Source organism: Leptonychotes weddellii, chromosome 2 (assembly GCF_054177405.1).
Source record: "Leptonychotes weddellii isolate Sample4059 chromosome 2, ASM5417740v2, whole genome shotgun sequence".
Taxonomy (NCBI): domain Eukaryota; kingdom Metazoa; phylum Chordata; class Mammalia; order Carnivora; family Phocidae; genus Leptonychotes; species Leptonychotes weddellii.
Window position 1 is genome coordinate 175,247,713 of NC_138370.1, and position 22,072 is coordinate 175,269,784.

General features: G+C 59.0%; 1 protein-coding gene across 1 annotated transcript in view; it reads left to right on the forward strand.

The window, feature by feature from the left end:
* SORCS2 (sortilin related VPS10 domain containing receptor 2) overlaps positions 1 to 22,072 on the forward strand; it is a 409,142-nt gene that overhangs the window by 370,608 nt on the left and 16,462 nt on the right. Inside the window, exons 11-18 of the mRNA XM_081812676.1 lie at positions 1,621 to 1,723; positions 5,096 to 5,172; positions 8,268 to 8,359; positions 9,116 to 9,223; positions 14,776 to 14,896; positions 15,868 to 16,001; positions 16,716 to 16,844; positions 18,993 to 19,164. Coding sequence (XP_081668802.1) covers positions 1,621 to 1,723; positions 5,096 to 5,172; positions 8,268 to 8,359; positions 9,116 to 9,223; positions 14,776 to 14,896; positions 15,868 to 16,001; positions 16,716 to 16,844; positions 18,993 to 19,164 — 936 coding nt within the window. The remainder of the gene's footprint in view (positions 1 to 1,620; positions 1,724 to 5,095; positions 5,173 to 8,267; positions 8,360 to 9,115; positions 9,224 to 14,775; positions 14,897 to 15,867; positions 16,002 to 16,715; positions 16,845 to 18,992; positions 19,165 to 22,072) is intronic.

Sequence of the window (22,072 nt, forward strand, 5' to 3'; positions counted from 1 at the left end):
AATAAAAAAGAGGGCCAAAGAAACTAATCCTTTTCTTATAAGTAAGCCGTTAAGCAAAACCTTGTCTGGGGTTGGGCTGGACCCCGATGTTCTCTCCAAAAGCTGTGCTGTGTTAATCCAGTAATACTGTGAAGTGGAGAAAGAAACAGAGACTCAGAGACGCTAAGCACTTTTTCCAGAGTCACACAGCTTTCGGGGGGTATAAGGATTCAAACCCCAGCCCTCTCTATGGCCCCACATATTCCAGGCCCCCAGATGGGGGCCTCCGGAAAGGTTGATCCCAGAGTTGTCAACCAAGACCCCCTCTGAGGTCTGGTGTGTGGCGGGGTCTCTGGTGGCCCTCCTGCTCCCTTTCCTGTGTTACCGAGGTGGGCTCGGCCAGTCAGAACCCCAGACCCCACCTCCCAGGCTCACGTCCCAGAAGGACGAAAGAAGCAGCAGGTGCTGCGGTGCTCTGTGCGGGCAGCCCTGGGCATGGTTGACAGGTCCCTGCCCCGTGTAGCCTCCAGTGCCCCAAGGCGCTGTGTGGAGGCCTGGGACCTGGTCCCATGGTTCTGTAGTCTGTCATGGGGGTGTCAGAGGGTGCAGGCAAGATTGCGACCTCGAGCCCCTGAGGTCTGGGGACACTCGGGGAGGCCACAGTTCACAGGACACGTCCTTCTCAGCTCATCTGTCCTCCCTGGACCCCCAGTCCCACCTGGGGGTGAGCTGGGGTGCGGGCAGCCAGGAGGAGACGGGGGGGTGAGGGGGTATGTTCCTGCCAAGTGGCCAGACGGGAAAGTGCTCCGCTCATCCTTCTGGGAGGCTCCTGGCCCAGTTTGGCCTGGCGGTGCATCCCGTGCCAGGGAGTCACCCGCAGGCTCAGAGTGTGGACACTGGGTGCAGGCAGCCTGGGTCATAGCCCCAGCCCCACTACTGCCCTTGGGCAGGTTGCTTAGATGCTCTCTGCCTCAGTTTCCTCAACTGGTGACACAGGGATGTGGAGAGCGTCAGTGACGTGCAGTGCTGAGCTCAGTGCTGACACATCCATGTGAGTCACCACTGAAATGATTATAATGACTGGTTTTCCTGCCCCTCCCGCCAGGGCACCCCCCCCTCCCAGGGCTGCCCTCAGGGCACACGTGATGCTTGCCAGTGGGCTCTTCACTGGAGGTGCAGGGCTGCTGGCGTGTCCTACAGCCGTTCCCTGCCGCCTGGGCTACCTACCGCCGCCACTAGGAGGCCCCCGGGAAAGGTTCTGGAAGGATGGATGGATGGATGGGTGGATGGATGGATGGACAGACGGATGGATGTGGCCAAGGGGTGTGCAGGCTCCAGGAGTCACATTCAGTGACCGGGCACCGCCCGTGGGAATGTCCACTACATGTTGGGCGTGCTCTCTCGTGCTGGGAGGACCCTCCCTCGGAAAAGCCCGACTGGCTTTGTCCACAACCAGTCCCCCTGGACCTGATGGCCTCCACCCTGCAGTCAGCTCCAGAGCCTCCTTCCTGCCCTCCATCCCCTCCTCCGAGATGCTCCTGGCCTTGCCTTCCCACCTGAAATGCCTCAGTCCTACCTTTCCTGAGAACATGTCTCCCACCCGAGTGCTGACCTTGGCCCCCTTTCCCCCCGCCCCTGCAGCCGGACTGCCACCTCCACCTCCACCTGCGATGGGCAGACAACCCCTACGTGTCAGGCACCGTGCACACCAAAGACACTGCCCCGGGCCTCATCATGGGTGCAGGTAGGAGGTTATCATCAGTGCCTTCGGGGAACTCCGTCCTCAAGGGGAAAACTGGATGGCTGTGGGCCTGGGGCCTTGCTGTGTCTTTTGAGGGGCAGGCGTGCAACGTCTCCAGGGAGCTCAGCAATCATGGCACACCTCCAGTGCGTGGCACAGAGTGGGCACGTGGTACATGTTGCTGCATGGGGAAACGGATGGATGGATGGATGGATGGATGGATGGTTGGATGGTTGGCCAACGAATGACGGGGCAGGGGTGAACGGTGGAGGATGGGCAAACGGATAGGTGGGTGGCTGGAAGAGTGGGCCGTTGGATGGTCAGATGGAAGGACAGATCACAGAATGGTGAATGGATCAAATGAGGGAGGAATAGATGGATGGGAGAATGATTTGAGTCATGGCTGACATGTGTTGATTCCTGAAGAGGATTCTAGTTTAGTCAAGGAGAGAGAGAGACACATACAACTAACATGAGAAAAAAAAAATCAGAGCAAAGTCGTACCCGTGGCTGTCAACACAGGTAAACTAGAGCCTCCTTCGGGGGTGAGTACGTGTGCGTGGATAGGGCACGAGCTAAAATTAGGTTTATTTGACTTCAGAGAATCTTCCAAAATTAAAAGCATGTGTTTTGAAAGCACATTGCCAGGCAGCGGCTGGCATCTTACTTTCCTTTTTGTGGTCAAGGTTAAAGGGCCATCCTGCGCCCAGCGCTGGGACAGCCCCCACCTGCTCCCGCCGCTTCGGTGCGGGTAGGAGACCTCAGGCCACCGATGGGAGGGAAGGGAGGATGAGCCGTTTTGTGGCCAGACCTTTCCTCCATCCAGGCACTGAGCTCCTAATCACTGCACCAACCCTGAGAGCTTTACCCCGTCTTCACAGGAAAGCAGGCGGGAGCTGGGGGAGTGGGATTACCTGCCCCACCTGCAAGGTGTCACTCAGGAAGCCCGAAACCCAACCCAGGCTCCCGGGGGAGCAGACACCCACAGGGCGCTCCTGCCTCTCAGCCCCTCAGAAGCACTGTCCTGATGGGCTGAATCCCCAGATTCTTGACCAGAATAACAAAGGCACAGTTTTAAATGTTTCCGTAGCCCAAAGGCCTCACAAACCCAGAATGAACTTCCTGGCTGCCCGAACATGCCGTGCAGATCTGGAGGGGTGTCATGCACCACGCTCCATCTCACGGAGACCACGGAGCCCAGCTGAGCTGCCAGACCCTGCAGAGAGAGGGCATGCCCATGGCAGCCTCCCTGCCTCTCCCTTAGTCACGTCGCCCCCAGACCTCAGTTTCCCCATCTGTAGAATGAGGGCACCGCCTCCATGTTTCTCAGGCCCTTCTGCCCTAACAGCCTGGGGACACATTCTGTGAATTTCCCTTTAGTTTTCCCCTGTGCCTGTTGGGTGACTGGCAGCCTGACAGCTCTGGTAGACAGAGCAAGGAAAACAGAGAGCGTCCCTTGGAAGACAGACATCTGCGCCACGAAATCGCAGACAGGGAACTCGCCTGCCGAGTCTTGCTGACACCACAGCATTCGCTGCGCTGCTCCGCGTGCCATGCGTGCGTCCCGGGGTGTCTGCCGGCATCCACAATGCTCCTTCCCACCCCGGTCATTCCATTTATTCATTCAACTCCCTCCTTGCCTGCATTCATGGCCGTCTCTCAGCGCCGTTTGTTTGCCAGGCGGGGAGAGGGGACCCAGTTCAGCCCCTCCGCCCCTCCCTCTGCCGCGCGGTCCCTCCACCTGGCACGCCCTTTCCTTCTCCCTTGGCCAGCGTGCGTTTGTCTCTCTAGGCCCAGCTTGGAGGTCACTCCCTGCGGGAGTCTCCTCTTGATGGCCTTCCTTCCCGGGTCCATCAGCTGTCCCCTGTCTGCACTCACGATTCCTTGGGCTTCCAGATATCCTGGCTCTGTGTGCAGTCGCATGGCACACTTCTTCCCCAGCTGGGTTGAGAGGTCTCTGGGAGCCGGGGCTGTGGTTTATTCAGCTCAGAACCCCCACAGCTCAGCACAGGGGCTGGGCAGAGAGCAGGTGCTCAGCAAATGCTGTTGAGTAAGTGCAGGAATGGGCGAGTGGGTGGGATTGATGATGAAGAGAAATGTGGGGATGGAGGGATGATGGGTGGGTGGATGGACGGGTAAACTAATGAAGGATGCATTGATGGATGATGGAGGGATGCATGGAGAGATGAGTGGATGGATGGATAATGGATGGATGGATGGTGGATGGATGATGGATGGATGATGGGTGGTGGATAATGGATGGGATGGATAGATGGATAAATGGGTGGATGGATGGATAGATAATGGATGGATGGATAATGGATGGATGGATGGATAATGGATGGATGGATGGATGAATGGATGGATGAACATATTGGTGCTTGGTTGGACCTCAACAAAGATGACAGGTACACAAACCGTCTGCCACTCTGCTTAAAACTCACATTCACTCATCTATTTGAGGACAATCCATCTCCTTTGGAATTTTCCAAAGACGTCTGAACTTGACTCTGGGTAAGATACTCCTGAGAGTGCCCCATAAACAATGCCACGAATGGCCAGTGACGTACAGGTCTCCCAGGGCAGGGGCCTCTGGGGCTCCAGGCTAGAGTCCAGAAGGGCTTCAGTGTCCTCATCTGTAGGCTGGGGTTGGCTTGGACACTGAGCTGGGCATCTTCCCACTCTGGCCCCACCCCAGGATTTAAGTCTGAGTCTAGAAAGTGGCCTTGAGGGTGGTGACCCATCAGCCAGCCTGGTACTGGGCTTAAGTGAACCACTTAAGGACGTCCTGGCCATCTGGTTGGTCTGGTGCCCACCTCACATTCCTGCGAATACCCACTGAACATATTTAATGAGCACGTCCTGGGTGCTTAGCCTGCCTCTCACCTGTACTTCCCATGCAGCCCTGGACCTCTGGTCTCCCCCGCCCCCAGCCCCGGGGAGCTGGCTCCAAATGCAAACCCAGCTGTGTCCTGCCCCAGTGTAAATCCTGTCGGGGACCGCCACGACCCCACACCGGCCCACCTGGAGCATGGCCTCCTCACCAGTCCCTGATCGGCCCTCCACAGTTGTTCTTGAACCGCTCACTCCCCGTGAACCCCTCAAGTGCCTCGCCCTGCCTGACGCTCTCTTTCTTTGCAAAGTTAATCCCTTCTTGCACAAACTAGGATGCAGGGCCCAAGCCCAGTGGTTCCATAGGCCGGTCAGTGTACGGAGAATGCAGAGGGGGTGTGCACATGGGCGGCTTTGGGTGTGGGAGATGTAGACCCAGGGCCCACATCACTGCTGTGTGGGCATCTGTCTGGACACATACCTTGGTAAGGCCAAAAGTGGGCTGATTCTAAGAGCAACCCTGCCCCTATTCTTCCCGACCAGGTAACCTGGGCTCACAGCTGGTGGAATATAAGGAAGAAATGTACATCACGTCAGACTGCGGCCATACCTGGCGGCAGGTAAGGAGGCTGGGGGCCTGGCGCCCCCGCCCACACACCCATTCTGCCGAGACTCGCTGCTGATGCTTGGACTCTCTGGTGCCCTCCCCTCCCAGACGTGTCCCGAGACACAGGTCTCCCCCCTGCAGCCTGCCGGCCTGGCTGGACAGACAGCTCCCTGCAGCTGGTGCTAACGTCGGCCTCAGAAGCCACTGCTGGGGAGTTAGAGATCTGACACGCATCTTCACAAGCTCAGACCCGTCACTGTGGGGGTCTCAGCAATGGGAGTAAATGCTAGGGTGGGGGCTGGGGGTGCCATCCTGGCGGGTGCCACACAGGGTCTCAGAAGCTGGGGCTGAGCTCTCCTGGGAGCCCCGAGGCCAGGAAGCGGGGACCCACGGGTGATCCCCAGGTTCCCGGCAGGGGCGATTCTTGGGGGGAAGAGCAGAGACGTGGAAGAGAAGGAGAATACGGCGGAGGGTCCGGCCGGGAGGAGCCTTGCTGAGTCTGGGCTGGGGGGCCTGGGAGACATTCAGGGGGGATGATTCGAGGTCGAGGCGCGGCCTGAGAAGAGAAAGAAAGCAGAGAAGCTGTTGTGCAGGAAATGATTGGACCTGCCAGGGTTCCTCAGTGCCAGGCCCACGTGGAGCTGACATTCCCAGCCTGCAGGGCGGGCTGTGGGCTGCGGACCCCGGCGTCCCCGGGCAGTGCAGTCACGTGGCTCGGGAGCTGGCCCAGGCTCTGCCCCAGGAGAGGCCAGCCTCCCTCTACACCTGCTGTTTGTTTCCAGCCCCAAAGCCCTCGTCAGGTCCACCAGCTCCCTGGAGTGACTGTCCCTGCTTTTAACACTTAAGAAAATGCACTAAACTTTGATGTGCATCTCCCCTTCCAGTGTCAGGAGCTCTGCTCTGGGGCAGGTTATACGTGCCCGAGGCCCCACTTGCAGCCCCTCCCCCAGGTCGCGCTCTGGACAAATACGTTAGCCCCAAAGGTACCCCATTTACCTGTAGCCTGGGTGTAAGGCCCTGACATTTTTAATAATATGCAAGAAACCAGGAATTTTGAAAAGGGCAAAAGAGACTTACTGTGTTAGAATGTTTCTATTTCCCTAAAACCCGTGAAACATGCCTAAACTTCCTGAAAGGTCACCATCTGTCCGTTTATTAGGGAAACGTGCCCCCTGTTAGATTAAGTAGGCCAGGGTGAAACAGACAAGGTGTTCTAATTTTCTAGAAACCGACTGTAAAACACTCACAGTGGCCCCTGTAGTCCAGATTTGCTGGGATTCCACGCTTGGGAATGAGGGAATTGGATGGGGGAATATTGGTTCCAGTGCGGACGGGGGCCTGGCGTTGGTGGGTGCGGGTGGGGGCGCCGGAGCCGGGGGAGGAGAGGAGGGGCGCTGCATGCCTGAGTGCAGAGGAGGAGGGGACAGAGGACAGGCTGGGACAGTCACCCAAGGCAGGGCAGCCTACTGAGCGTGGGCAGATTGTCAAGGATGTAATAACATGTGTCTGAGAGGAGAGTTCTCAGAATATGAATTACAAATGGCAATGTGTGTCCTGCTTAATGGACATAACCTTTTAAAAACACGAGCTCCCTAGGATGATAAAAAAAACAAACCAGAAAACATTCAAGGAGTCCCCTCGGAGCCTGGGGTGTGGGGAGGTGGGGGGTGGGTGGAGAGATGGGAAGGGGAGGCTACCTGCCCCTGGGCTGCCCAGGGGCTGATCAAGCCACAGAACGACTTGTTGGTGGGGGTCAGACCTGAGTCCCCTCTTGCAGAGTCCCAGGCTAATGAGAGTAGAGTCGCTCTTGGGTGCCCTGGGGTGGCTGGGAGGCACCCCATCTTTGGGGTGAGGGGGCATGGTCACTGCCCCTGCCTGTCCTCTGGGGAGGAGCCCCCAGCCGCGTGTGCACAGAGCTGTGCCAGAGGGCGGGAGGCCCGGGCCTGGGGCTCTGGGACAACCAGGCTCTGAGAACCCACGTGTGTGGTTTCATTGCCACACCCCGTCGCCCAACGGCCTGATCACCCCGGAAAGAAAGAGGAGTAGGCCCCCAGTGGAGCAGGAATGAGGGTTCCCATGGTGCGGCCAGAGGCCTCTGCAAGTTCAAAGCAACAGAGCCAACAACAGAGCCCTGCGGGCGCAGGGAGACAGATGCGTTTGCTGCGAGGCGCCCCCTGCACAGCACGAGGACCCAGCGTGGTTCTAATGCTGTGCCTGGCAGCCCAGGGGTCCCGGAGAGGAGACTAGCTTCTCCTTGGATATTCCCTGGGACAGGGAGCTCACTCTTTCCTGGAGGAGAAGCCCGGCTGTTTGGGAATTCATTTTCCTCAGTGGGCTTCTGCCCCTCTGGTCTGTCGCCCCCCAGCATCCCAGGATTCCTGGGCCCAGACTTTCATCTCTCCCCCTGGACTCCAGCACCCAAACAGAGAGGACCTGGAGCACCGATCCCAGGGCCACCAGAGGTGTCTCCTCCTGTGTGAGCCCTGTCCAGGGGACAGTGACAGTTCATTCATTCACTCCCTTACTCATTCATTCATTCATCCCCACACACACTCCCCGAGCACAGGCACCCTCGGCTCTCTGAGCTGAGCCGTGCTGGGCCACAAAAGAGGACTCAGAGGCAGGCCCTGCCTGGGAGGAGCTCCCTGGCTGGAGGAGACCATGACAAATAGTGTAGTAAGTGCTCAGGCCCAGAGCCCAGAGACACTCCCCACCCAGCCTGGCTTCAGGGAGGGCTTCCTGGAGGAGGCGGCACACCTGCCGGGTAGTCAAATAGAGGTTTGCTGACTTCCATGATTTCTTTCTCACCTTCACGTCGTCTGCCATATTGGTGTGCGGGCTTTTCCTGTGCAGAGGGCTGCCTGTGGCATTTATTTGCAATGTTCTCACGCCAGTGGTCTAGAAACTGCCATGCTCATTCACTCATCCCTCGCGCACTGAGTCTGGGTGGCGTGGGAGAGCATGGGGAGGGCCTGGGGGACACGGGGAGCCCTCAGGCTGGCCTTGCCTCAGGGAGCTGGCCTCTGCTGGTGGCCCCCAGCCTGTGTATTGACACCTCTGCCCCCAGAGAGTGACCTGCCCTCAGAGTGTCACCTGCCCCCTCTGCAGGTGTTCGAGGAAGAGCACCATGTCCTCTACCTGGACCACGGTGGCGTGATCGCAGCTATCAAGGACACCTCCATCCCCTTGAAGATCCTCAAGTAATGCCATGCGGGCCCGGCATGGGGGGCGGGGGCAGGGTGGTCAGGGCTCCTCCACCTGGGAGCTGTTCCAGGCCAGGCAGGGGGACACAGGGAAACAGGGAATAACAGCACAGCATGGTCGGGGGGCTGGAGGGAGGACTTCCCAGAGGAGGTGACGTTCAAGCATCAACAAGTTAGTCAGCTGGAGGAGGCAGGGCCAGGCAAGGAAGCCAGAGGGATGTGCCCAGGTGAGAGGGCGTTTGGATCAGCTTCAGACATCTGAAGGGCCGTTGTGGGGAAGTGAGGGCAGGTGTGAACTCTGGACTCAGAAGGCAGAGCTGGGGGAGCTGCCGGCAAGCCAAAATCACTTTAGTCTGAAAAAGAGTTTTCTGCACTACGAGCTGGGGACACCGTGATATGATGCCTTTGGGAGGCAGTAAACTTCTGTCCCTGGCCTGGCAACCCCTGGGCTAGGCTCAGGCATTGTGTGGGGCTGACCTGGATGTTCCAAGGTCCAGATAACTGCAGTCCAGGGGCTGCAAAGCAGCATCGCGGTACCTAGACAACCCGCCCAGAACTCCTTGGCTGTAGTGTTACTGAGGAGATGCGGAGGCCACTCGGTGCCGGCGGGCGGCTGCTGTGGGCCCCCAGCCCCCTCAGCTGGGCAGCGCTGGCGCTGGGGCTCGGGCAGGGCTGGATCCAGGAGGGCAGCAGGTCTGGGACATGGGCCGTGCTCCCACCTGCCTGCAGTGGTGACACCCCTTCTCTCGGCAGGTTCAGTGTGGACGAGGGCCTTACCTGGAGCACACACAACTTCACCAGCACCTCCGTGTTTGTGGACGGGCTGCTGAGTGAGCCGGGGGACGAGACGCTGGTCATGACGTGAGTGCCCACAGGAGGCGGGCGGGCAGATGGCCTTGCTGCTCCGAGGTGCGCTCAGCACTGGCCTCCCCCCTCCTTCCCGTCTTCCTCACTCTCCTCTCCAACCTCACACCTGCCTCCTCGTGTCCTCCTGTCCACTGGCCCCTGCCACGCCTGGGACGTCCGTCACCTGCCCAGGATCACCTAGGTGGTGAGGACTGGAACCAAGTCAAGGGCGGCTCTGGCCCACTGCCCGAAGCGGCCTTGGGAGCTTTCCTCACCATCATCATCACCATTATTATTATGAGCTCCTGGCCCCTGGAAGGGCTCCCAGGCCTGCTGCGCAGGGAGGGCCCATGCAGGGCAGAGCCAGGCTGTGGCCGGGGCAGGCTGGGCTCTGAGGTTGCAGCTCTGGGCCCCTGAGCCCGAGGCCTCTTGCCAACTTGCAGGGGGAGCCAGGACTCACTCTGGGCCAAATGCTGCCCTGGGCACGGTGAGGAGAGGGCACAGGGGCATCCTTCTTGGGATCTGAGAGGGCGGGAGTTGAAACAGGGTGCACGGGGCTCAACTGCACTCCCCAGACACTGGGGAGAGGGGGGTCCAGCTGTGGAAGGCTCCTTCCTGGCCAATCCGCCCTCCTGGGGGCTTGTTCAGGCTGATCTGCGGGCCAGGGTGGGGCCTGAGACTCTGCATTTCTAACAGCTCCGCTGATTCTCTGTATGCCTGGCCACACTTGGCACAGCCTGCCTTTTACTGATGATGCTTGTACTGGGGAGACCATGTTTCCCAGAATGCACATGTACCCAGAACCCATGACTTTATTGGGAAGCAGGGTCTTTGCAGATGCGATCAGTCAGGATGAGGTCACACTGCCGTGGGGGGGGGGGGTCCCTAATCCAACGTCCTTATAAGAAGGGGAGGGATGCAGACAGACATGGGGAGAGAGTGACCCGAGGCGGAGACTGGAGGCGGGGGCACAATCCGAGGAGTGCCGGGAGCCCCGGGAGCTGGAAGAGGCAGGAAGGACCCTCCCCTAGAGCCTGTGGACGGGGCCCTGCCCTGTGAACACCTGCATTTCAAATTCATGGCTTCTAGGACTGGGAGAAAATAAGTTTCTGTTGTTCGCAGCCCTCAGTTTGTGGAAGTGGCCGGGGCAGCCCCCGGAAGCCATCACAGGGCCCCACAACCTTCCCTGCTCCACTAGGCCGGGGGCCGCTGGTGGTAGGTGGGGTGCTGCACTGTGGCCCCCCGGTCTCTGCGAGCGGTCAGCCTCTCTGCTTGCTCTTCCTCTGGGCCGACTGGACGGAAGCTTCCCAAAGGCCCGGACGGGCGGGGGAAGGACTGCGCCTCCGCCGCTGACCGGGGCCCCCGGCTCCACACCACAGCAGAGGCCGTGGAGGCCAGCGGCTCTCAGACTCTCCAGCACGGCCTGCAATGTGCCGCCCGCTGTTCTGGGCACCGAGGACCCCGAGGACCCTCAGAGCTGGTGGTCCGGTGGGCGGACCTCAAACTTAAGTAAAGAGTGGCCCCCTTCCTCGCTAGTGTGAACGATGCTGGTGTCCCAGGGCCCACTGGTGGGGTGGGGAAGGAGCAGCTGCTTGCCCCCCATCAGGATGTGGACGGTCTGCCTGTTCTGGCGCCATCTCTCCGGGAGCCGACCGGCCTGGCCAGGACAGTGGTCAGCAGTGGGACCCCTCTCCCCGCGGGCCCGGCCTGGGATGGCCGTGTGCCCTGCGGCGGGCACGGCTTTCTTGCCTGGGAGCCATTCCCTGGCAGGGCCCCGGCAAGAAGCACCTGGTTAAGGGACTCACACTGCTGTGTGCCCTCCCAGCTCCCAGTGGGCCTCCACGCCGCGGCCCTGTCGGCTCTGCCATCGGCCATGCTGGGCGAGGGGCTCGCACCTCTGACCGCCCCCCTCCGAGATCCACGTGGATGAGCCCCCAGCCTTAAACCCAAACTGGCAAGAAACCTTCATTAGTGGGGACACCGGGGGAAGGGAACCCTGAGCTGCTCTGGTGCCTGGGTGGGGCTGGGAGCGCAGCCTGGACAGCCAACCTCCACTGACCACTGCTGACCACCCCCACTTTGGTGCCCACCTCCTAGGCTTCTGGGGGCTGCAGATGGCGCGGGGCAGGACGGGTAAACAGTGAGTGTGGGCTCCTCCCTCGGACGTTTGAGACGACAGGGGCAGGCAGCCGTCTGAATTCCCTGCAGACTGAAATTCAGCTTAGTGTCCCCTCCCTGGGGGGCCTTCCCTGCCACCAGGACGGAGGCAGCCTGGTGTCCTCCCTGCCTCTTCAGCAGTATGGTCCCTTGGACAAGGGCCCTGGGGACGCCTTGCTGAGCACCTGCTGCATGTTACGGGTCCATTTTGATACGTCATCTCATTTTGTCCTCATAAGAAATGTCCACGGAAGGATGTATTGCCCCCCCCTTTCTAGAGGTGCTAAAATCTCAACAATTCTGCACCGAGGGAGTGGTGGGCAAGGGGCCCCTGTCACCTCAGCTTGGCATGGTCCCCAGAACTGGAGAGGGAGGGGACCCGGTGATGTCGTCCTCGAGACCCTGGCTGGGGCGCTTCCCCTGGACACCCAGTCGCTGCCGTGCCCCTGCCTGGGGACGTGTTATGTCCCGTATGGCTCTGTGTATCTGTGTGGGCCTCATGCTGCCGCAGGCTCGGGTCTGAGATGGGAGGGCCGGTTCCTCCTGGGGCTGCAGCAGGGTGTCAGCGTGTGTGGGCAGGGGAGGGAGGGCTCCAGCCTGGGGTCCAACGCAGGGCTGTCTGTCTGCGGTGTGGCGAGCAGGCTGGTGTCCATCGAGCAAAAATGCCAGCACGGAGGGTGATGAGCCCGCCAGGCCAGAGGCCTCGGCTTCCCCAGCTGAGGAATGGGGACACTTTCTACCCCAGAGCATTGGGCTTGGAGCCAAGCCCCTGGTCCCATGTGTCACAGCACCAGGGCTGGGTTTGGCCCCAGAAAAAGCAGGTGCTATAACCTTTTAAGGTTTTAAAGGACGACAGTTCCTCCTTCCTGGAGCTGCGTCTCCACATGCTGTTCAAATCCCAGGTGACACGGGAGCCAGTCATACGGCCCAAGAGGGGACACACGGGCACGCTAGAACAAAACGTGTATGTCTCTGGGCCGTGGGCGCGTCCTCGCTGGGACCCGGCGGCCTTCCCCCCCGACCCTGCTCCTTCCTCTCTCCCTCTCCGTGTCTCTGTCTCTCTGTGTCTCTCTCCCCCTCTCCGTGTCTCTGTCTGTCTGTGTCTCTCCCCTGCTGTCCTGTTTCCTGCACAGTTGAGAACATCTTCTCAGGTGATTTTTTATCCAGATCTACCCAAAGGTCATGTCACAGGTGACCACCACCGCCTTTCAGGACGTGTCCCCCAGGCTGGGTCACCGAGGCCCACCCTCCCCTCCCGTGCCACGCCCAGGGTCGGGGGGCTGTTTACGGGGCAGGGGGCTCCTGGCCCACCCTGCCCCGCCTGGCCCCTTCTCTCCTATTAACTGTGAGGTGATCCGCGGGCTGCCTTTGGCATGCTCTTCCTAAAACTCAGAATGAACCAGGTGACAGATATTTCTGCATTTCAGCTGAGGCTTTAGGAGGCAGCGGCCTTGGCTGCGCTGTCCTCGGCGGGTCCCTTGTCAGCCTCAGTTTCCTTGTCTGTAAAATGGGAATGACAGCAGTATATTCCTCACGGGTTTTTGGGAAAAAGGAGAAGATGAGACGCCGACCCGGGGCCTCGCACACAGTCGGTAGGTCATGTCAGTACGTGTCCAATGCGCACTTGCTGCTCTCAGGATAACGTGCTTTGCAGGAGGGGGACAGGCCTGCTCTGCCTTGGGGGCGCCCTAAGTGCTCCCTAAAGAGTGTCCCTATCGAGAGAAGACCCTCACTCTCTGTTTCTGTAACCAACCCAGCGGGCTTTGTTTGGGAGACGGGACACAAGGCTGACCACAGGGGCAGGTCAAGGCTGAGACAGAGGGAGGCTCAGGGGCCTTGAGGACCCGAGGAGGCCCATGGCCAGCCTGCAGAGGCGGGGGATTTCATCTGCAAAATAAAGATAACAGTATCTACCTCGTGGGACCGTTTTGGGGAGCAGAGAAATTGTTGCGTGTGCATGTGCATGAAGCTCCTAATGTGTGCCGGCGCCCCACACAGACCATTGCTAATCCGCCATCAATCCTGAAAGGCCAGAACTATCGTCCCCGTTTTAAAGCCAAGGCAACTGGGGTCCACAGAGGGAGTGAGCCTGCCCAAGGTCACAGACATAGGAGATGGGGCATCAACCCAGGCCTGCCTGGCTCAGAGATGTCCCATGAAAGCAAAACTCCTCTTCAGATATCAGCCTCGGACATTCAGAGCCAGCCATCATGTCCCCTAGAAAACAGAATGAGCCAGGTGACCTACCATCCTAGAATGGGGTTAGGATCCTTTCGGATCCTGATTGTCCTTCCCAAAGTATCCTGTCCCTGTCAACATGCTTGGAAGGGGACTGAGTACAGCAGGGGGTATCACCTCCTCTACCCAGATGCTCAACCTCTGGTGATATGTCCGGAATGCTGCAGGTTGGACTCGGGAAGGACCAAGGACATGTTGGCTGAGCCCCTCTTCTGTGGTGGTTTTTGGAGCTCCTGAAATAGCAGTCCTTGCAGAGAGGGAGGGATCTGGGTACATGGTAGGTGTTCAGCAAATGACTGCTGCATGCTGAGGAAGAGGAAATGGCCCAAACAAGTTGTGTGGCCTGGGGCAAATTACTTAGCGTCTCTGTGCCTCAGTCTTCCTTTCTGTAAAATAGGGGTGGACTTGTCTCACGAGGCTGGGGTGGGGATTAGACCAGACAGCATAGATGGAACCCCCAGCACATCATGGGTGCCCTGTACATGGCTGGCCTTTCAAGAGCCCCCATGGTGCTCCATTCCCCTGCTTCCTCCACTCACCCAGGCTGGGGCCACATGGTGAGCAGGAGGTGAGCACAGGCTGAGGTCCTGCCGCTGTGAGCCTGTATGATGACTCGTTACCTCTCTTTGGATTGCTGGTTGTGCCTGGAAAAACAGCCGGTGGCCCAGCTCTGCAGAGCTGGGTGTTCGCGGTGCAGGGTTCAGGCACGGTGAGGCCGACCTGGGTGTCCACGGGTCAGACCCCGGTGCAGTGATGCTGACTGAGGTGGAAGAATCACCCCGCGTCCAGCTGACCCCCCCGACATTCTGCGGAACAGAAGCAAGGACCGTGGAAGGCTATGGAAGGGCCTGGGTGGCAACTGGGAGGCCCGGGCTCCTGACACGACTGCGCCCACTTCCTCATCCATTGAGGGGGTTGTGGGGGGAGACCCCCACCCATGCCATCCATGAGCCGCAGACAGTGTGTGATCCTCATGGAGACACCACCACCAGGACCACACGCCGGCAGCCGGCTGGGCACAGTGTGGGGGTGGGGGCGGGACTCTAGGAGAGGCCAGGAGAGCTGCCACTGGGCCCGTGAGGAGGGGGCGCTGAGGCCCCAAGGGGAAGTGGTTCGCACCATGAAGCAGGCCAGGCTAAGGTGATTTTCCTTCCCTCCTCTTCTCTCCCCAGCGTCTTCGGCCACATCAGCTTCCGGTCCGACTGGGAGCTGGTCAAGGTGGACTTCCGGCCCTCATTCTCCAGGCCATGCAGGGAGGAGGACTACGGCTCCTGGGACCTCACCGACCTGAAGGTGGGCCGGGGCCCGGGCTGCAGGGCAGGGCAGCTTTCCCTGCCTGTGCATCCCCCTTCCTGCGTGGCACCAGGAGCCTCACCTCCAACAGGGCTTCCCAGAACCCCGGCGGCCCTGACACGTCCGGTCCTTCTGCTGGATTTTCTGGCCCCTTCTTGGTGTCTGGGCTGCTCTGGGCTTGGGTCTGCCGCCACGCTCAGGGGCACGGGGCCATGCGCCCTGACCCCACTGTGCAGTCCAGTGTGCTTGGGGTCCGGGGCTTGTGACATGGTAGGCAGGCAACACGGGCCTGTGTCATAGATTACTTAACAGCCCCGGGGGGTTATGGCAGCCCCGCCCCATAACCTCAAAAACATAGATGTTTCTAGAACAAAAGGTAGACTAGTCACACTATGTGAAATAAATAAGGGCTGGAAGCAGCCCGCCTGCAGTGCAGACCAGATTGTGCTGCCGAAGTTGTGATGAGGAGGCTCAAGGTTTCAGAATGTGGGGCTCTGGAATTGCTGGGGTCCCTGCTCCTGTCACTGTCCCCGTTGTGGGGCTGGGCGGGGGCTGCTGCGAGTGCACGCCGAGGACCTGCTGTGTGTCCACATGCGCCCCGTGGGCCGTGGCTCCTCCAAGCTCCTGCACAGGGCGTCCACCCTGGGGACGAGGAGAAACATAACAGGGACCTGGGTTCCAGCAGCACCGTGACCCCTCAGGGCCAGGGGGAGCGTGTACACAGTGGGTGCTCAATGGATGCTTGTGGGTCGGGATGGGAGGGGGATGCCCCAGCTTGACCTCAGGAACGCCACTTTGTCTTCTGGGCCTCGGTTTCCCTATCTGGGAAAGGGGACTCACCCCCTGCCCCACGCGGCTGCCTGGGGGTTGAGAATCGGCTATTTTCGGGGACGGGCAAAAGCAGCAGTCCAAGCCACCGGAGGGCAGTGGACCCTTCTCGGCCGGCTCTTCACCCCACGTTCCCACTGCAGGGCGACCGCTGCATCATGGGCCAGCAGAGAAGTTTCCGGAAGAGAAAGTCCACGTCCTGGTGCATCAAGGGACGGAGCTTCACGTCGGCGCTCGAGTCCCGGGTGTGCAGGTGCCGGGAGTCAGACTTCCTCTGGTGAGGACCGCGCCGGCCACGGGCCTCCGGGGCGCCCTGAGCAGCTTCATGAGCCGGCAGCCGCCGCCCAGTGCGGGTCTCAGACTCACAGTCCTCCTGCCGCCTTATTCTGTGCCTTAGAGCCAGGAGCGAAGCCCAGGGCGCTCCCAGGAGGATCGTCGGGGAACTCAAGGGCACGTGGGCACAGCCATCACAGTGGCCTGCTCACAGCGGGGAGGGGCGCTAGGAACCGGGGAGGGTGTCCTGGGGGCAAGCGGTGCCCACCCAGCCCTTCTCCGAGTTCCAGAGCCTGGTTCACGAAGCCTCTGGCCGCCACCTGCCTCCTAGCCATCCTCAACCCTTGCCCTCCTGCTCCCCCTTACATGCCCAACGCCTCCACCTGTACCTCCCTCACCAGCGTTGAAGGGGCCCCTTGTGCAGTGCCCCTCCCCTCTCTTCCCCCTGGCTGTCCACTGCCTTCCTTTGAGATTCAGTGCACCTCCTCCAAGCAGCCCTCCAGGATATCTGGGCTGGGCTCCGTGCTCTCCTGGGAATTCCCAGAATCCCCTCTGCAACTCTTCTCACCTGGAATGTAACCCTGATTTTCAGGCTGGACGGGGCTGTGTGTCCCCACAAACAGGTGCATCGCGGGCCCTTGCTGTGAGGCCGCCGCCCCAGACCAGCTCCCATCCCCACCCAGACCTGTCTTCTGACCGCTCTTCTGCCCTCCAACAGTGACTACGGATTTGAGCGCTCCCCCTCCTCGGAGTCTGATGCCAGCAAGTGCTTTGCCAGCTTCTGGTTTAACCCCCTGTCCCCGCCAGACGACTGTGTCCTGGGCCAGACCTACAGCAGCAGCCTTGGGTGAGTGCAGCACGCGCCTCCTCGCGCCGCTCTGGGGGCAGAGTCGCGGAAAGAGAAGTCAACCAACGACGCCCTATTGGCTGGGCTCCTGAGAGTCACCCCGGGCACCGACCCTCCAGGGGCTGAATCTGAGCCCACATGGGCAGCATCAGGGACAGAGTGTGCTTTGAGCTGGCTCTGAACAAAGAGCGAAAGCATCAGGTATATGAAGCTGTGAACCCACAGCTTCAGGAGGTCCCGAGATGCTCTATCTTAAGGTCTCTGTTTCCCTTTGAGGCAGTGTTGAGAGGAGAGAAAACATCAGTGGACTTTTCAGAAAATCCCCATTACTTCCCCTGGGGAAGGGGCAGGGGCAGAGCTTAGGAAGCAGGACCAGATGTTGCAGGTTTTGGCCTCAGCAGCATAAATTCCATCCATCCCTCCATCCATCCATCCATCTGTCCATCTATCCATCATCCTTCCAGCACTCACCCACCATCCATCCATCCATCATCCATCCATCCATCCTTCACCCATCATCTATCCCTCCAACCATCCTTCATCCTTCCATCCATCTTTCACCCATCATCCATCCATCCATCATCCATCCATCCTTTCATCCATCATTCACCTATCTATCCATCCATCCTTCATCCTTCCATCCATCATTCACCCATCATCCCTCCCTCCCTCCCTCCATCCATCCATCCTTCACCCACCATCCATCCATCCCTCCATCCATCCTTCATCCTTACATCATTCACCCATCTCCATCCATCCATCATCCATCCATCCATTCTTCCATCATTCACCCATCATCCCTCCCTCCCTCCCTCCTTCATCCTTCCATCTATCATTCACCCATCACCCATCCATCCATCTATTCCCCCTTCCATCCATCCATCCATCCATCCATCCATCCATCCATCCATCCATCTATCCATCCATCTTCCTTCCATCCATCATTCACCCATTATACATCCATCCATCCATCCATCCATCCATCCATCCATCCATCCATCCATCTCTCTTCCATCCATCATTCACCCATCATCCCTCCAGCCATCAGCCACAGCAGCCTCTCTGGTGCACTCACTAGGGTGTGGCAAGCAGGGACACTTGTCAGGAGGGTCAGAGCTAGGGCCCACATCAAGAGTGAAGGGTTGCACATCGGACCATGTGCACACTCTGGGCACCAAGGTGCCGTGGCGGGTAGCTCTTAGATGTATTTTCTTCTGAATTAATCCAGTGTGTTTTGCATGATAAACCCCTGAATGTGTGTCTCTGTGGCTGAGCTCTGGGGGCAGGAGGGGGCTCCAGGCTCAGGGAGGTGGGCAGAGCCAGGCTCTTTGGCAGTGATGCGAGTTTTATGGACCCAGGGTCCCTGTGTAGCCTTAGGGAGCTTCACAATCGGCAAATCAGTTGATGCCACCCCCGGCAAACCTAAAAGGTCCATCAGAGCCCATGGTCTCTGCATCCCAACCCCTGCCCAGCCTCCTCCCAGCCCTGCTCCCCACTCTGGCTCCAGCCGCCCACCACAGGACCTTTGCCCATGCTGGTCCTGCTGCCTGGGTGCCCTTCCCTCTCCTGCTCGCCCTTCCGACTTCAGCTGAAAGCCGCTCTCTCAGGGACTGATTCCTAGAGCTTGTGGGCGGTGATTTTACCTTGATGTAGGGGGGTAGCGTGGCTCAGTCTGCCTCCCGCACTGGGCCGTCTCCCTGGCAAGGGCAGAGGCTGTACGTGGTCCGCCCGTCCCCCAGCACATACGCGGTGGGAAGGAGTCGCTGGATCAGGTGTCCTCTAGCCGGGTGGTGAGGAAGGGAGCCCCGGCCCCTCTTGGGCACGTTTCTCAGCGAGGCCCCAGCATTCAGGCTGCGCCCAGTCACACCCTCGCCCACAAGAGGTGTTAGGGTTGTCGTAAGTCCTGTGACTTGCACAGGGAAGCGGCCGGCCACCCCCCACCTCTCCTGGCCTCTTAGCTCTGACACGGGGCAGCAATGGCTCTCGGTGGGGCCAGGAGGAGGCTGGAAGGCCAGGAGGAGGCCGGGCATCCGTAAGGAGGCCGCCAGCCGGGAGCCACACCTTGCCACCGGCGAGTCCCCGCCAGGCCGCGGGGCCCGTGCCCTTCCCCGCCGTCTGTGCAGGCCCTGACCCACCCTCTGGCTGCAGGTACCGGAAGGTGGTGTCCAACGTGTGTGAGGGCGGCGTGGACCCTCGGCAGAGCCCCTCGCAGCTGCAGTGCCCGCTCACGCCGCCCCGGGGCCTGCAGGTCAGCATCCGAGGCGAGGCAGTGGCCGTGCGGCCCAGAGAGGACGTCCTGTTCGTGGTGCGGCAGGAGCAGGTGAGCGCGGTGTGCTGTCCCCGCGGGGCCACTCCCGCCGGACAAGCAGGGGACGGGGGGTGAGTGGGTGTCCCCTCCGCTTCCAGGTGGTTTGGAGCAGAATCATCTAAGCGGGCGTTTTCCAAGCTGGGGGGGTAAAAGCAGGCCGGGAGCCCCCTCCCCAGGCCCCGAGCAGCATCCGAACCGCAGAGGACAATGGAATATGGGGGGTCACCGTGCAACCAGCACATGCGGCGGGGACCCTTCTGTGCATGGCGGAGTGTGTTTACTGGACTCTGACGCTTCCAAGATCTATTCGTTCCTGTGGGTGGCAATTTGTTAAACCTCTAATCATATTGATTTAGTTAATCTGGAATCTTAAGAAAAGCAGAAAATTTAAAAAAAACAACACACACTATTGAGCGCCTGGGTGGCTCAGTCGTTAGGCGTCTGCCTTCAGCTCAGGTCACGATCGCAGGGTCCTGGGATCGAGCCCCACATCGGGCTCCCTGCTCGGCGGGAAGCCTGCTTCTCCCTCTCCCACTCCCCCTGCTTGTGTTCCTGCTCTCGCTGTCTCTCTCTGTGTCAAATAAATAAATAAAATCTTTAAAAAAAAACAACAACACACACTATTACTTATAATCCCAGAACCAAAGATAAATCCTGAAGGTAGATGATAGACAGATATGGATTTAATTCTATATAATATATACAAATATGTAAATTCCCTCCCAGTCTTCTACTTTCTCTCTTTTTCTCTTTAGTGCAAGTGTTACGTATTCTTCTGACTTAAAAAAAGTATTTATACTCATGGTATAACATTTGAAAAACACCTAAAATGTCAAGAATATAAATATCACCAAAAACCCTGTTCCGCCCCAAGGTAACAACTGCGAAGTTTTGTATTTTCTTCTAGTCTTTTAAAATTAATATACAGCATGCTTATTTTTCTGATTATAGAAATAGCAAACTCCCTATAGAGCATCCAAAACCAGAAATCAGAAAATCTTACTGACATGCAGGAAATTCAAAGCGAAGGAATGGCACAGAGGAGAAGCCAGCTCCCACCGGAGGGAGACCCGCCCCGGGACCACCGGCCGTCTGTGCACGGGGCTCTGTTGGATGCTCGGATCTTTGGTTAACAAATATGCCGAATGAAGCGAGTTCAGCTTTATAACTGTGTGTGCATTGTTTAGCACACGTCCTTCCAAATATGGTGCCCCGATGATGACAGAGGTCTTTTGATGTCTGCTGTCATGCAGACAGGGAGACTGAGGCCAGAGGGCACGGAGCTGTATGTGTGAGCGCCCATGTGCCAGCTGGGAAACCCTGGCTCAGAGAGGTGCAGTGGCTCGCCCGAGGCCACACAGTAACAGGTGACAGAGCTCCGCATGGACATTGCCTGGTCTGTGGTCCCCTGTGCTGATGAGCCTGGTCCTGACATTCATGCTCGGGGCCTCGGGGGTGGCCCCGGGGCGGCGGTTGGGCATCTGACACAGCTTGGTGTGGCGGGAGGACGATGCCCCCTCCCCAGGTGGGGCCCCTGGACCCTCAGAATGGACCCACCTGCTGCCCAAGTTCTAGCACAGACTTCCAGGAAAAATGGCCATCTGCTGCCCCCTAGAGGCTTCCATCTGGGCAACATGGTCCATCTGCTGAGTCCCTAGCTGAAGCCAGGACAGGACAGGCCAGTCAGCCCCACCGCCCCAGTGGTCCCCAGCCTTGATTGCACGGGGTCGCTGGAGTGACCGAAAGATGCTCTCGCAAGAGAGGTCTCCCGGCACACTCCCCTACCCAGAAGGACTGCTGGCTTCCTCATGGAGGCAGGGAGAGCTTGGGAGCTTGGGTGGGGGGTGGACGCACACTCATGCACGCTCACACACACTCACATTCTCACACACTGACTACAGAAATTCGGACACGCCCTCACCACGTGTTCACACACTCATAAGCACTCACACTGACACGCAAGTCACACCCACCCGCCCTCATGCACAGGCCAAGCTGCGTGCGGAACTAGCTGGATCTGGGGCGGGGGCCAAGTTCTGTAAGCATCCGAGATTTAAAAATAAGAGCTGATAGAGAACCCAGAAATAGACCCACATAGAAGTGTGCAGCTGATTTTGACACAGGAGCGAAAGCATCTCAGGGGATGGAGGACGGTCCTCAGCAAACGAACTGTCAGTAAAAATGAGCCTCGGCTGGAACCTCACACCTGATACCAGATCAGCTCAGAATGGACCACAGAGGTCAATGGAAAGCCGAAAACTATCAGTCCTTTGGGAAAGAGATAGAAAATATGCAGATCTAGGGCTAGGCCAAGCATTCATAGAGTGGACGCTGAAAGCATCACCTGTAGAGGAAATTTGGCAAGTCGGACTTTGAGTCAGACACCTGTGTGCTGAGGAAGACCCCGTAGAGAAGGTGAAAAGCAAGATACGGAGGTAATATTTACCCAGCATGCATCCGGTGAGCACTGGTACCTAGAACACATAAAGAGCAGGAAGAAAACAACGCTCCGTGTAGGAAGCAGGTCAAGGACACAGAGGGACGGTTCACCGCAGACGACGGGCAGGTGACCGGCGAGCCCACGAAAGTCGTTCAGCCTCACTGGCCGTTAGGGAAATGCGAATCCAACCCCAGTGACAGGTCACTGCAAGCCTACAGCAGTGGCCCAAATAAGACACAGCGACACCACCAAGTGCTGGCGAGGATGCGGAGAAGCCGGACCCCCCCATGCGCGGATCCCTCATACGCGGGAGCCCAGGATGGGACCACCAAGCTGGAAAACAGTGGGGCAGTTTCTTAAAAAACTAAACACGGAACCACCCCGTGACTCAGCACGTGCGCTCCTGGGCGTGTGTCTCAGAGAAATGAAGACTTGTGTCCACGCAGAACCCTGCACGCGAGCGTTCACGGCAGCTTTATG